Below are 14348 nucleotides of genomic sequence, written 5' to 3' on the forward strand. Positions count from 1 at the left end.
ATTATTGAATCATATTTTATTTATTTACAGCTTAACTAGAAGCAAACCACTCCTGTTTTTATATTGCCTTCATGGATTAATTAAGCAAGAGAATCAACACAGAATAAATAAAAACAGTCGTTTGGTTATCCAGAACTTGAGTATTGCTGAAAAAAGAGACTTGTTGAAGCTTTTCGTCTTGCACTCGTCAAGACACTCGCAAGAGTACCAATATAAGGGGAAAACAACAATTTATACTCTATGTGAAGAGAGTGCCGATTGGTTGGCAAATGGACGCTGATTGGTCTGAGGAATGAGTCAGTGAACGGCTGTTACTTCCTTTGTTTAGCTGAAAGCTACATATTTTAATACACAGGGCCCTGTTCTTTGCAGACAGAAAGAACATGTATACACATTGCGCCTGTTTCAGCTAAGCAAAATAAGTGACAGCCATTCATTCCTCGGGGCAATGCCTTGACCAATCAGGGTCAAGCTGCCCGGTTTAAATTTCAAACAATGGTTGGCAGTTAACTGTCAGTCACCATCACTGGTGCATTCTCCATGGTAACGCCTCTACCAATCAGAGTCCACTTGCCAACCAATCAGCACTCTCTTCGCACATAGTATAAATTGTTGTTTTCCCCTGATACTGGCATTCTTGCAAGTGTCCTGAAGCTTGGACATGTCTCTTTCTTCAGCAATAACTACCTGTTAAACAAAATACTGATTATTTCAGAAATAATAAGGGTAAGAATGTAAAACAAGTTAACCGGGAGAAGGTCAAGACCTCAGACATATAATTTTAAGCATCGTTCAAAGGTGTTATATAAATGTAACACGTTCTTTATATCCATTAATTAGCTGGAGGCGATACCACATGCAATTCACTAGTGCTCATTAAAAATGCACCAGGTGAAAGGATGAATGAATTAACGAATGGCTTTTAATAAAATGTATGCAATTAAATAATTAACTGGAATTAATTTTAAAAGCCTCAGTAAACATATCTTAATGCATTCCCAGCAACACATAATAAACGAGTTGGACGAATTAGTAATTGAAATAATAGATTGAACAGAGGAACCGCGAAATAAATAAATAGAACACTAGAAATTAAACTTATAGGTGAGCAATGGAAGGAGAGAGGGAAGAGCGAGAGAGAGAGAACATTGCGAGAAAGGAAGCGGAGGAAACGCTCCTTATTTGTGTTTTTGTCCCTGTTGCCTGTCCGTAGCTCTAATCGAGGCTAAGGTGAAGGTTCTGTTTCTGTTTTGCTTCTGTTCTGGTCTGGGTTCGGGGTTCTGGGTTCGGGTCCAGGTCCGTCCCTACCTGCGAACCCGGAGCTGCGGACTGGGAGCTGCCGCCCCCTCCACACAGTGTGGGCTGGACGAGCTGCTGGGATTTGGGTACATTGGGCAACAGAAACTGAAACAACCCTAAGTCCCAATGAGGGGGATGAGGACTGAGTCAATGATGTCAACCAGGAGGGCAGAGGGAGAGAGAGAGAGAGAGAGAGAATATTGACTGCACACTGTGTGGTAGAATAAAGACCCTTATAAACACCCTCCAGGGTGCAGTTTTGAAGGCTGACCCACTATTCAGGGAATGCCGCACCTTCCTGACTTGGGACCATATCACCCATTCCTTCACTGTCGCTGGGTCAACTCCCTGGGAGCACTGTGGGTGGACCTGCGCCACATGTGCAGTGGTTCGAGGAGGTGGCCGCACTTAGGGAACAAGCCCCACAAACCAAGGGGATCCCAGCCAGCTCAGTCTCTCTCTCTTCCGGATTGACTTCCACCAGAGCAGGCATTTTGGGTGCCATGTTTATGCTTGCTCATCCTTGGACCAGGGAGGGAGAAAAGCATGGAAGGTTGTGTGGATAGGGTTGGGAGGTAGGAGGACACTCCCATGGACTTGTTGCGCCGAATGGCCTGTTTTTTTTTGTGTGCTGTACATTATGTGTAAGAGTATAACGTAAGAGGCTCCCATTAGCCTATAGGTAAAGTGTGTGATTGAACTTTGGGTAAACACAGTGCTGTGCCAGGTTGTGATGTCCCCACATTCAAATAGCTTGCTTGTGATTCACTGTCCAGATTTGCATATGGAAATATTTTACTGTTTATTTTTGTTGAAATCATTAGAATTTTTTTTTTAACAAAGTGATGTTAACTACTTTGGACGATAGTGAAAATAAGGCAAAAAAAACCTCCCAAAATGACTTCAGAGTGTTGGCTTGTATTTTGGGTTGTTAGAAATATGTCCTTACTTACAGCAGCAAATGACTTCTTTCTCCATGTTACAGAGATGTCTGCTGCTCAGTACCTCACGAGGCTGTCCTTACCTCGTCTGGCCTATCACAGGATTTCTGCGCAGAGCCCTGGAGTTGTGTATCTGTCAGGATTCAAGTCCAGTATGAATGGAGAGAAAGCACTGGCTTTGGAAGACTTCTGTCGTTCAGCTGGGTACTCCTTTGTCAGGTGCTGTCTCAAAGTTATAAACACACAAAGATGTTAAATTCTTGGAATGGGCTTCTGAATAGGGTGGTGAAGCAAAAGCCAATCATTGAAGTGGCAGTTAGATATTGTGCTGAGGGCTTTTGGTTTTTAATGTAAGGATATGGAAGGATCAGCTGGTGCATCAAACCTACCCCTACCCAATTTGAGATGGTTTGTAACCCCTTTGGCCTCTTGGGAGAGGCAGGAAACCAGGGGAAAAACCCAGGGCCAATAGGGATCAAAAGAACTCTGGAAAGTTTCTTTGACTTGCTGAGCCATTTAAAGCAGTGAGAAATTACATGAAACATGGATGAAATAGATGGGCTGAATGGCATCCCTCATCTGTACTTTATTTTCATTCGTTCGTGGGATGATGTGGGCATCACTGGCTAGGCCAGCATTTATTGCCCATCCCTAATTGCCCATGTTCAGAGGGCATTTTTAAGAGTCAAGCACATTGCTGTTGGTCACATGTAGACCAGGTGAGGACAGCAGATTTCCTTCCCTAAAGGACATTAGTGAACCAGATGGGTTTTTAACGACAGTCAACAATGGTTTCATGGTCACCGTTAGACTTTTCATTCCAGATATCCATTGAATTCAGAGTCCACTGTTTGCTGTGGTGGGATTCAAACCCAAGAGCATTACCCTGGGCCTCTGGATTACCAGTCCAGTGACAATACCACTACACCACCGCCAGATCTATAATGAACAGATCAGGATTATAAAAATATAAATTATAGTGGGATTATTGGCCAATTGGAGGAGCCTCCACTTCATTCCCATTCCCTCTGGGTGTAAGCTGTCATAATTGCTGTTTGCAACAGGAGCTTGATTTGTACTGTGAAATCACTAAAGTTTTAGACATTTTTTTTAATGTCCAGATTACTTATTAAAAATCACTAGAAAAAATGATAAATTGCATCTCAAAGTTTAGCTTCCAAACTCCCGTATGCAGCTGGTCACACCCTCTGGCCTCAGCTTTCCCCCTCCGATGTTAAGCCCACCCACACAAGGTTGCAAATCTGTCCATTATCACCAGCACAGTGAGATTGACACCCCCCCCCCACCCCTGTTGGCATTTACACTTCAATATCTGGGGCTGTGAGGCATGAAAGAGGCCTCCAGATACATGACTAACAAAATAGGTTTCTGAAATACTTAATTGCTGGAAACGTAAAGCAAGGAAGAAAATAAATGACTTGAAATAGTGTAGAACGATAAAATCATTGGTGCAGCAGATTGTTAACCCTGCTTGCTGAGCTGAAACGTTGACATTCAGATGTTCCTGCAGCCGACTAACTTAGTTAATCAAAATGACCAATTAGGTAAATAAAACAGAACAGCAATGAGAGGGACAGACAATTCACATAATGTCCTGTTGACCTACTCTGCAAAATGTTCCGCATTTCAATCGTTGGCAATCTATTCAGCTGCTTTTCACTCATTGATCACAATGTTCGGCCATTGGACTAAATCTGTTCTGTTGAATCTGTTACTAAGCACTCGCAGAAAATATATTTGCCCAATAAATAATCCTGATTAGCAGATGAACTTTTAAAGTGAAATTTATTCTCGATCGAAATTAATATCAGCTATTTCTTCACGTTTTAATTGGTTCCTTTTTATTAAGCACTTTGTACAGTGAAATCACAATCACCTCATAAAGTGTGCAAACCTCACCTCAAAACATTCAACATTTTGAGATTCCAAAGCTGTTGCTGGTATCCACCGTGCTTGATGGCCCATTCCGCTGGTGTGGGAATGAAAGAAAGAACTTGCATTGAAAGAGCTGTTCAAGGGCTGAGGACACTTCAAAGCACTTCACAGCCAATGATGTATAGTCACAATGATTTATTGTCCTAGAAGGACAATGGCAGCAGGTGTTGGGAACACCACCACCTGCAAGTCCCCCTTCAAGTCACACACACCATCCTGAATTGGAAATATATCGGCTATTCCTTCACTGTCACTGGGTCAAAATCCTGGAACTCCCTCCCTAACAGCACTGTGGGTGTACCTGCACCACATGGACTGCAGCGGTTCAAGAAGGCGGCTCACCACCACCTTCGCAAGGGCAACTAGGAGTGGGCAATAAATGCTGGCCCAGCCAGCGACACGCCCATCCCATGGGTGAATTAAAACAAAATACTGCAAAAATAATGAAATAATCTGTTTGTGATGGTGTTGGTTGAGAGATAAATATTGGTCAAGGACATCAGGAAAGCTCCCTCTGGATTTGAAGAATGACATTAGATAATTTATGTCCACCTAAGGGGGCATGGTCAGGACTTCAGTTTAAAGTCTCAACCAGAAGTGGGAATTTCCCACAGCATATCAGTGAAGTGTCAGACGAGGTTAGGTAGTTAGGTCTCTGGAATAGGGCTAGAACTTGCAGCTTTCTGAGCCAGAAGTGAGTGCTGCTACTGAGCTGAGGCTGACGTTTTGTTTCACAGAGGATGGTTGCGTGGGTGGCTATAAGTGTTTTTAAGGCTATGATGTTTCATATTTAAATACCACTATGTATTTGGTAGCTGCGTTTACATTTAAGTCTGATAAAGGGTTATTATATTTATACCATGCCCTATGCCTAGGTATGTGGGATTATTACAGTTCCAAAGGGAGTACTTCACAGGAGGAATGCATTTTGAATTACATTTGCAATGTTCAAAGCGTGGCCAAAGAAATTGATGAGGCTCGAAACATTTGTGAGAGTGCACTGCTCTATGAACTGAAGGACTAACTAGCGCTGAGTGATGAGTAGGAGAGGCTGACCTTTGCACTGCTTGACTAGTGGGTCTTCATTGTTCATCGTTTCAACTCCTTGTGAAAGGTACTAGAGACCTTGACGAGTACGCAATTCCCCTTTTCAAGAAAAGCAGGGGGTTTGTCTGTTTTTCTCCCGGTTTTCTAACATTCCTGTACATGAAGAAGGACAGAAAGGCAGGCTGGCCCATCTAGCCTGCCTTACTTTGCCCCAGTCAGACCCCCAATCATGGGAATGTCCAGGTTTGTAATTTGCACTTTGCAGGGATAGTGAACTTGCTAATTATGGGGTGAAATATGCGCTGCAGGTTTTTTTGCTGTGAGGAACTTCACCCCCTTGTACTTGGGTTGCAGCCAAAGTTGATGCTTTCAAAACATGTAATGTGCATGTGCTTATAAAGACTTCAAATTAAAACAATGACATCTGCAAGCTTTATTAATACCAGACTCTTCTACATCTGTTTGTTTCCTTTTGTGATTTGTATGATTTACTACAATTTCCATGGGAGCAAATAAATAACTGCTTAATAGTAATACAAAACTGTCCCCACCATGCACTTAACCACATGTCTCAATAATTGGTAAAACGTGACAGAATTAATAGTTTGAGGGCTCTCACATGTAAAGAAGGAGTTTGACAGTCTTTCCAGGCAAAGTGCTGGAGTTTGAAATAATCAAAAATGCTGGAAAAACTCAGGTCAGGCAGCATCTGTGGAGCAAAACAGAGTTAATCTGGAACCTTCTGCTCCCTCAGGGGATGAGGAAGGATGCAGGAGAGCTGGAAAATTTAGGTGGGTTGGCATCGGGACCGATAACCGATGCCTTCCCTCCTCTGCCAGAAGTAAGTTCCGGGCGGAAAGGCCCTTGGTCGACCTTCCAGTATTTTGTGTAATTGTTGGAGATTCAAGGGGTGGTCAGACACAGGCTTGTGCTCACGATCTCTGCATGTTGTGTTTCCAAACGTAACTCAAGAGGGAAGCCAATAGTATTCAGGCATTTTCCCATCAAAGACAGGCAAGATCAGATGGTAAGTCACCCCAGGTCATTTTCTTACTCCTCTTACTGGCCCATTTCAGAGAGCGTTTCTGTTCCCTTTTATTGTTTTTACAAACGTTACCTTGATGCTCACATGACTTGTCATGCTGGATTGAATCCATTACAGACTGAAATTCCTGACTTTTGCTTTCTGCCTACTGTCACAGTGATGTGACATGTGCATCTGTGATCTTAATCTTTAATTTCATCGGCTGGTTAAGTATATGTTGAACTGCTTTTTAAAGGGCTTTTAAAAAGCAAGCAAAGACACGGACTTAAAATGGCTGCCACAAGTCACCTGACACCTGGTGTTACAAGGTGACCAGTTTCTGGAAGGTTCCTATGTGAATTACAATTAAGACATGACAAGACAGCCTCTTATGGAATTTTGCACCTGCTGATGTCAAGAACTACTACAAACGATGAACTTAAACTGTAGGGAACTACCATTTGCATTTCTATAAAGCTACCTTTCAAGTGGAGACAGAAAGTCTACTGGGACAATACCATATGGAAGGTGTCCTTCCTATCTTATCAAGCTGGAAGATGGATCATTCAAGAGTTAAAGGCTGGAACATTACAGAATCTAATCATTTAAACCATAAAACAATAGTCACAGCCTGTCTAGAAATGAGCTAATCAGTTACCTTCTGTAAACATTATGGGGAGATAAGTCATGTGACTAGAATAACCATTTTTGGATGTCTTTTATTACAACACCTAAGCTAGGGTCCAGAAGAAATCTGCCAATAGAGCAGTAATCATTTCTCTCCCCCTCCTCTCTCAAATTCAAGACCCTGTCTCTATTACAGTTTGAAATCCAACATAGAGAGAGGTATCAATTTTCAAATCAAAGGAGCATCAGGTGCAAAAATCGTCGACTTTAGGACAAGATAGATTACATTTTTAAAAAAAAGACTGCCTTCAGAAAACGCACTTTACATTGGCTTTAACTGCACTGAAATTTCAAGACTGCTGTGGAAAAATTCTGCTCTGGCCACGGATGCCAGTGAAGGACTCAAACGGTGAACTCTCTTTTTTTTGTTTACCTTTTTGTCAGTGAATTTTAATCTGGCCAGAAAGTAACCTCCTACCACATAACTTGTAATTTTGTGTGTGTGCATCAAATGTCAAGACGCATTTTAAACATCTTTTATCTTTACTTGGGTGGGTTTTTAACTCAGTAAAAAAAAGAGCCCCTTTTGTTTAAACTCAAGAAAGCCTTTCTTTGCAATCAATGGTTAAGCATAGCCATTGATTTATTACCTTTATGCCTAAGCTTCTCATCTGGCATTGATCAGGACACCCACAAGAATACCAATATGAGGGGGAAAACAACAATTTATACTATATGTGAAGAGAGTGCTGATTGGTTGGCAAGTAGCATTGCCATGGAGAATGCGCCACTCCTGGTAACTGACAGTTAACTGCCAAGCATTGTTTGAAATTTAAACCAGGCAGCTTGACCCTGATTGGTCAAGACATTGCCCTGAGGAATGAGTCAGCGAATGGCTATCACTTATTGTGTTTAGCTGAAGCAGGCATAGTATATGTACATGTTCTTTCTGTCTGCGAAGAACAGGGCCGTGTATTAATATATGTAGCTTCCAGTACATACAAGCGCCACACTGTGAGCCCGACTGACAATCTTAAATTGGTTGTCAGCATAATTCTTAGCACATTGGCCAACATTTGCTAAATAATCTTCAATGTGCTAAGAATACGCTGACAACCAATTTAAGATTGTAGTCGGGCTGGCAATGTGGCGCGTTTGTGTGTACTGGAAGCTACATATGTTAATACACAGGGCCCTGTTCTTCACAGATAGAAAGAATATGTACATATATTGTGCTGTTTCAGCTAAACAAAATAAGTGATAGCCATTCGCTGACTCATTCCTCGGGGCAATGCCTTGACCAATTAGGGTCAAGCTGCCTGGTTTAAGTTTCAAACAATGCTTGGCAGTTAACTGTCAGCCACAACCAGTGGTGCATTCTCCATGGCAATGTCACTTGCCAACCAATCAGCATTCTCTTCACATACAGTATAAATTGTTGTTTTCCCCCTTATATAGGTATTCTTGCAAGTGTCCTGATGAGTGCAAGACTAAAAGCTTAGACAGGTCTATTTTCTTCAGCAATACTCAAGTTCTGTACTACCAAACAACACTTTAATACCTTGATCTTTATAAATTCGCAAAAAACACTATTACGATTAGACTTGGAGTGATGGGATAGGGGAGCCATTTCATCTCTTCTCATGTGGTCATAACACTAGCAGAATTAAGATAGCCTGGGTCTAACAATTAACGCTGATTGCAAAGATTCTGACTACGTCTTGCTACTTGGCAAACCCCAAAAAATTTAAGCAGAATTGCTAAACCCAGGAAAATCCTCTTTTTCGATGCTCTTGGTTCCTTTTGAATAAAGGACTATTAATTAAACATGGTTAAAGTAACAATATGTTTTCATATGTGACTGCTGATTTTTTTTACTCTTTTCTTAAGCTTGTACCACATATATCACAAAGAAATGCACCATGAACAGGTAAACACACGTTGCCTGGAACTTTAGCTTGTTCAACAGTATCTCCAGACTGGGAATCATAACATTAATTGCTTATATAATTTAAAGTACGTAATCTAATTCACACACAGAAGAAAGAGTTCTGTGCCTCTACAACAGAAGCATCTCTGAACAGCCATTTTATATTTCAGTAAAATGAGTGGAGACCATTTTAGATCCAAAGTTCCAGTGCTCCGTAGCAGCCTTTTCAAAGCCACAGTGATTTAAAATCACGGTGATATAACTGAACATTTGAAGCGTAGTGATATAGACGCCCTTTGTTCTCCTGGGCTGATTTGGAAAAAAATGCCTTTGATGATTGATTTATCTATCTAGCTAAGATTAAAAACAACTTGACAATGGGAATTGCCAAGAGGCCAGGGAACCGGATTTGTGGTCTGTCCAAAGATGTTCCTTGATGTTGTTCAAAGGCATTGATGAAACTATAAGTCCGGCACCCTCCCTCCTGCCCTGAAAGTCCAGTATTGTACTGTTATTGAACTGTTAGGCCACCCACACATTGTAACCTTAATACCGTTCCATATCTGATAAAATAGATTAACTTATCACAGCTGCTTTGTAGTGACTCCCATATCTTTACTGATGTAAAATTAACACTTGGAGTGTAAAATGGAGAAGTTATGAGGTCATGATGTAGATCATGCTCATAGAGTATTAATTTAGGTCGACATTTTTTTTGAATAGTTAATCATTTATCTGGACTAGTCTATGCTTCTTTGTCTAGGTTCGATTACACAGGCTGTGGCAGCTCTGAAGGAAATTCTGACGATTGCATGTTAAGAGATTGGAAGAATGATGTGCTAACGGTTTTGGACAATCTCACCACAGGACCTCAGGTCAGCACTGGAAACCCATGTGCTATATCTAAATTATTATCTTTGCTCTTCTACCAAGTTGGATCTAATTTCCTTTTTCCTACATTCATTGTGATATAGCAATCATTTGTTTATTTTTTACCACCCCCTCCACACCCTTTACCTTCCCCTCTCTTTTCCCTTGAAGTGGTCATTCGTGGTGGGATTCAGTTCCAAGAGTACTGACAGCACTCCAATACCTGGCTAAAGCCTGAATAGTGAGCATTAACATTCAACTGTAGGCTGTTGCGATTCTCATTCTTGTGTTCAAATCGTTCCATGACCTCACCCCCCACCCCCATCCCAATCTCTGTAACCTACTCCGACCCTTCAAGATCTCTGCGTTCCTCCAATTCTTGTGCATCTCTGATTTTCCTTCGCTGAACAATGGCGGCCAACCTTTCATCCATCTAAGTCCTAAGCTTTGCAATTCCCTTCCTAAACCTCACCACTTCTCTACTGCATGCTCCTCTTTTAGGATACCCTTTAAAACCTACCTCTTTGACCAAGGTTTTGGTCAGTTGTCCTAATAATTTTATGTGGTTCAGTTTCAAACCTTGCCTGATTACATTTCTGTGAAGCGCCTCGGAGATATTTTACTACATTAAAGGTGCTATGTAAATGCGACTAGTTGGTGCTGTAGCATCCCTACTGGCACCTCCACTGATATCAGACAACTCAGTAGTATCAAAGGGTTGAAACTGGGATCTTGCAACTCCGTGTGAACTCTGTAAGACGTTAGTGTTATTACCTGCAGAGCCATTATGGATGTTGATGGTTTGTTCAAAAGTCATCTGCCATCTAGATATGTACTTAACTCTATTTTTAAACTAAACTGCTGCCTACATTGGCACCGGAGAATAGAACACTGGATTACCAATGCATTGTGCCACCTCATGGGCGAATGACGCCCGTGGTTTCCCACATGGGGCAATTAACCTTGGCTAGAGACTAAGCACATGGTTGTCATGAGAGAAACTTGGAGACCTTCCAGTAGTTATAGCTTGGAAGATTAACAAAAAAAGCCTTGCATTCGCTTTCAGTTACAATCTGATCCATGCAAAAAAGATGGTCATCCTTTATGTGTGTACCTTACCAGTGACTGTTGGCAGTGTTTTAACCACTGGCCTGTCAGAGCCAAGCATGCTTCAGTCCTCACCTGATGCCTACACCTGTACATTGCGTGCGCTGACCTCTGCCATACAATCAGGCTTATCTTAACCCTCCCCCTAACTCAGAGGGGTATGTGGGCAATGAATAACAGCCCTGCCACAGACTGGATGTCATCTGGGACTGAATCAGGCTTGGTCGCATAGCTGGACAGCAATTAGCTATTCGGGCTCTTGTGTGTAGAGGGCAACCTGAGTGAGGTGCTGGAGGGTAACCAGCATCTCCAGAATTAAAGGGATGGTGCTTTGAGGAGGAAAGGGTTTGGCGGCGGTGGGGTGGGGGGGTGTGTGGGTGGGTGATGGTGGGTGCAGTTGCCGAGGGGTGCCGGGGGGTGGGGGTTGTGCAGTTGTGGGGGTGCAGGAGGTGGGACATTAGCAAATGTCCAATCAAAACTTTTTTTTAAAGAAATTGTCTTCATTGGATGTTGGAATTTGTCATCTAAAAAAGGCCTTGCTAGATTTCGGGCAGCACGCAAGATTGTAAGGCCTCCATGTTTTCCCTTCTGCGTTGTGCACACCAGTGATCAGGAGGTTAATTTTTAATAGCTGCAGACCCCAGGACAATCCTGGAAGATTGACAACCCCGATAAGGAAGGCAACAGTGAGTGAATACATGTATCGAGATAATCTAGATAGAATTGGCTCTACTAGGCTAGTGGTATTATTTGACCTTGTACACTTCCCTCCAAAATTGGCATCTTTTAGAAAATGTAGAGATTGCATTTGAGGGGGCCAACACAGCTATCCTTCATTTAACACTCCTGAAAAATGGCGTTAAACAAAAAGGTGCCAAATGAAAATCACTTTTCTGTAAGAAAGCGTGTTATAAGAGTGGGTTACATTCCTGACCTGCAATTTTTACATTAAAAACCTATTGACTGCCTTGAACCTAACTGCCTTACTAACTCTTACGACCTTACTAACTCTTACGACCTTACTAACTCTAGCTACTTACCTCACTCGCTACTTCCCCCCACCCCCTGACACCCCCCCCCCCGCCACCGACACACCATCCTCTTCTGTCTCGTGTTCTCTCCCTCCCACTCATTCCCTCCCTTTCTTGCTTTCCTTTTCCTCGCCACCTCTCTTCCAAGCCCTCGCTCACGGGGAGGGCTCGGGAGGGGTGTGGCGAGCAGGACAAAGCAGCGAACAGGAGGGAAGTGGCAAATGAGAGTGTCGGGGGAAGGGCGCTGCGAGAGGGAGGGGACGGAAGCAGCGAGCGGAAGGGTCTGGGATGGGAAGTGGTGGTTTGTTTATTAAAATAAAATGACTGAACACGTGCAGTAACCGCGCTAAAACGAAATTGGAGGCTGCGTTATTCGGAGAACTTCCCTAGTTTATAAATAAGGCTGAAATGAAAACAAATTTTTAGAATGCTCTTTAATCAGGGGATACCTGTATTGCTTTTCTCACTGTTCTATATACTATCCCCAAACTTGGAGATGTTAAGATGTTACGTTCATGCCTTGGCTGACTGACCCTCCTCCTTCTATCCTCAATATTTCAGATTCTTGTTGGCTCGAGCATGGGAGGTTGGCTCATGTTGTTGGCTTCCCTTGCGAGGCCAGAGAGAGTGGCTGGAATGGTTGGCGTAGCAACAGCAGCTGATCGCTTTGTATCTGCTTTCAAGCAGCTCCCCTCTGAGGTAGGAGATTGAAAATGCACAAACATTTAAATTGTTGAGTGAATAAAAATGGGGGAAAAGTATTGCAAAGTGCCGTGCATCTGAAATAAAGGCAGAAATTGCTGAAATGATACAGTATCTGTAAAGAGACAAGGCAGATGAACCTTTAGAATTTGTGACAAAGGCTACGTACTCAAACAGTGTCTTTTCTTTTCAAAGACACTATATTTGCTACCATTTCTGTTTTTATTATGGATAATTACATACCCAGTCTAAGTATAGATTGTCAGTGCACTGGCCCCATTCACTCCCCCAACACTTTTTCTAGACGTACAATTTCAGTATATAATTCACATTATACACGCTCAAGGTATTAAGATTTTACGACAGCTTACTTATTTACCAGGACTGAGCAGTGCAGAAGCATTCAAGCTTTGGCCTGAGTGTTACAGGGTTCATGTTATACATTATGAAGTTTTTAACACTCCCTGCCATTTATTAAAACCTTGTACATTTATTCAACTATAGTTTTGTTTGGATGTTCAAAAATGCCTTCCCAGTCTTCAGGAAGCTAAGATCACCCCACATCCCATTTTCTTTCCGTTCCCAGGTGTTTTTATTCCAAGTACTGTACTCCCCATTTTATATTGGGGTCGGGGGGGTGCGGGGAAGATGGGCATAAAAATGTATCATGCCCTGTTTTTATGCTGTCCCAGATTTGCAGTATTAAGAGCAATGAATGCCAGGGCTGGCTAGTTTAAGCTAACGATACTCCCTCCTAAGCTATACTTTCCTTTAAGTTGTATTTAAGTGTTTCCACAGTGCTAGTGCACGTAAAGTGATGCAGGTGAATGGAATGTGTCACAAAGCCCTTGTAACGTTTGTTATAAATGGGAGAGATTACCAATGCTCCTCACTTGACGTACGTGCTCAATTTTGGTGTTTACTTTTCCTCCCTCCTTGCATTGGCAGCTGAGACTGGAGGCTGCGAAGACAGGCGAGTGTAAGATGCCGTCTAAGTCTAGTGCCAGCGGCTTCTACACGGTGAAGTATAACTTTTTAAAGGAGGCAGAGGAGCACTGTGTGCTACAAAGCAGCATCGACATCTCCTGCCCGGTGCGGCTCATCCACGGCATGAGGGACGAGGTCGTCCCCTGGCAGAATTCCATCCAGGTCGCGGAACGGCTCACAAGTGAAGACGTGGATGTCATCCTCCGAAGGAGTGGTGACCACCGCATGTCGCAGAGTGATGACATCAAGCTGCTGGTCACTGTTGTTAGTGACCTACTGCACAAATTAACCCAAAAAGATCTGAAATGAAAAATGTTGAGCTGGATCTATTGTTGGTTAGTATTAATTAAAATGATTAACCAGAGCTTCACCTGTGTTCTTCTTGTTATATATAGTGGGGGATAAAATTAAACAGCTGCAGCTGACAAACTAGATGTCACATCCTTAGATTACAGGAGATGCAGTTAGACAAAAGAACTGCAGCAAATAAGAACTTTGAATAACTGCCCATAAATCCTCACGTTAAAAACAGTTTTGCTACTGAACTACTTCACCAGTGGAAAGGCAACTTCAACCCGATTAGCAAGGATATAGAATATATACAGGGCTCTCAAAGTTCCCTCATTGATTTGTTTTATGGCACTTTCCAGGGAATTCTCTACCATGGTTTACCGCAAGCCTACCTTCACTGGTCAATACACGTGTTGAGATTCCTACAGTTCCACATACTATAAGATTGGTCTTATTGGCAACCTTGTAAATAGGGCCCGAGCCATTTGTTTACCATTCAAGCTTGATGCTGAAATAGGGCGCATCAAAGGCATCCC

General features: G+C 42.5%; 1 protein-coding gene across 2 annotated transcripts; it reads left to right on the forward strand.

Annotated features, from left to right (window-relative positions):
* Positions 1 to 1224: 1224 nt before the first annotated feature.
* Positions 1225 to 13885, forward strand: LOC144670237 (palmitoyl-protein thioesterase ABHD10, mitochondrial-like). Of its 2 annotated transcripts, none has more exons than XM_078532733.1 (5): positions 1225 to 1385; positions 2285 to 2459; positions 9588 to 9699; positions 12394 to 12531; positions 13483 to 13885. In XM_078532733.1, the coding sequence occupies exons 2-5, from the start codon at positions 2287 to 2289 to the stop codon at positions 13828 to 13830; spliced, it is 771 nt and encodes a 256-aa protein (XP_078388859.1). In that variant the 5' UTR covers positions 1225 to 1385; positions 2285 to 2286; the 3' UTR covers positions 13831 to 13885. The 2 variants fall into 2 exon arrangements, with proteins under 2 accessions (XP_078388859.1, XP_078388852.1); XM_078532726.1 differs by lacking the exon at positions 1225 to 1385 and adding an exon at positions 1624 to 1797.
* Positions 13886 to 14348: the final 463 nt, after the last annotated feature.

Source organism: Cetorhinus maximus, chromosome 2 (genome assembly GCF_964194155.1).
Source record: "Cetorhinus maximus chromosome 2, sCetMax3.hap1.1, whole genome shotgun sequence".
NCBI lineage: Eukaryota > Metazoa > Chordata > Chondrichthyes > Lamniformes > Cetorhinidae > Cetorhinus > Cetorhinus maximus.

Coding starts and splice junctions, on each gene's coding strand:
- LOC144670237 (XM_078532733.1), top strand. CDS start 2,287: ATGTCTGCTGCTCAGTACCTCACGAGGCTGTCCTTACCTCGTCTGGCC. Junction 9,700..12,393: donor ATCTCACCACAGGACCTCAG/GTCAGCACTGGA, acceptor TCAATATTTCAG/ATTCTTGTTGGCTCGAGCAT. Junction 12,532..13,482: donor TCAAGCAGCTCCCCTCTGAG/GTAGGAGATTGA, acceptor TTGCATTGGCAG/CTGAGACTGGAGGCTGCGAA.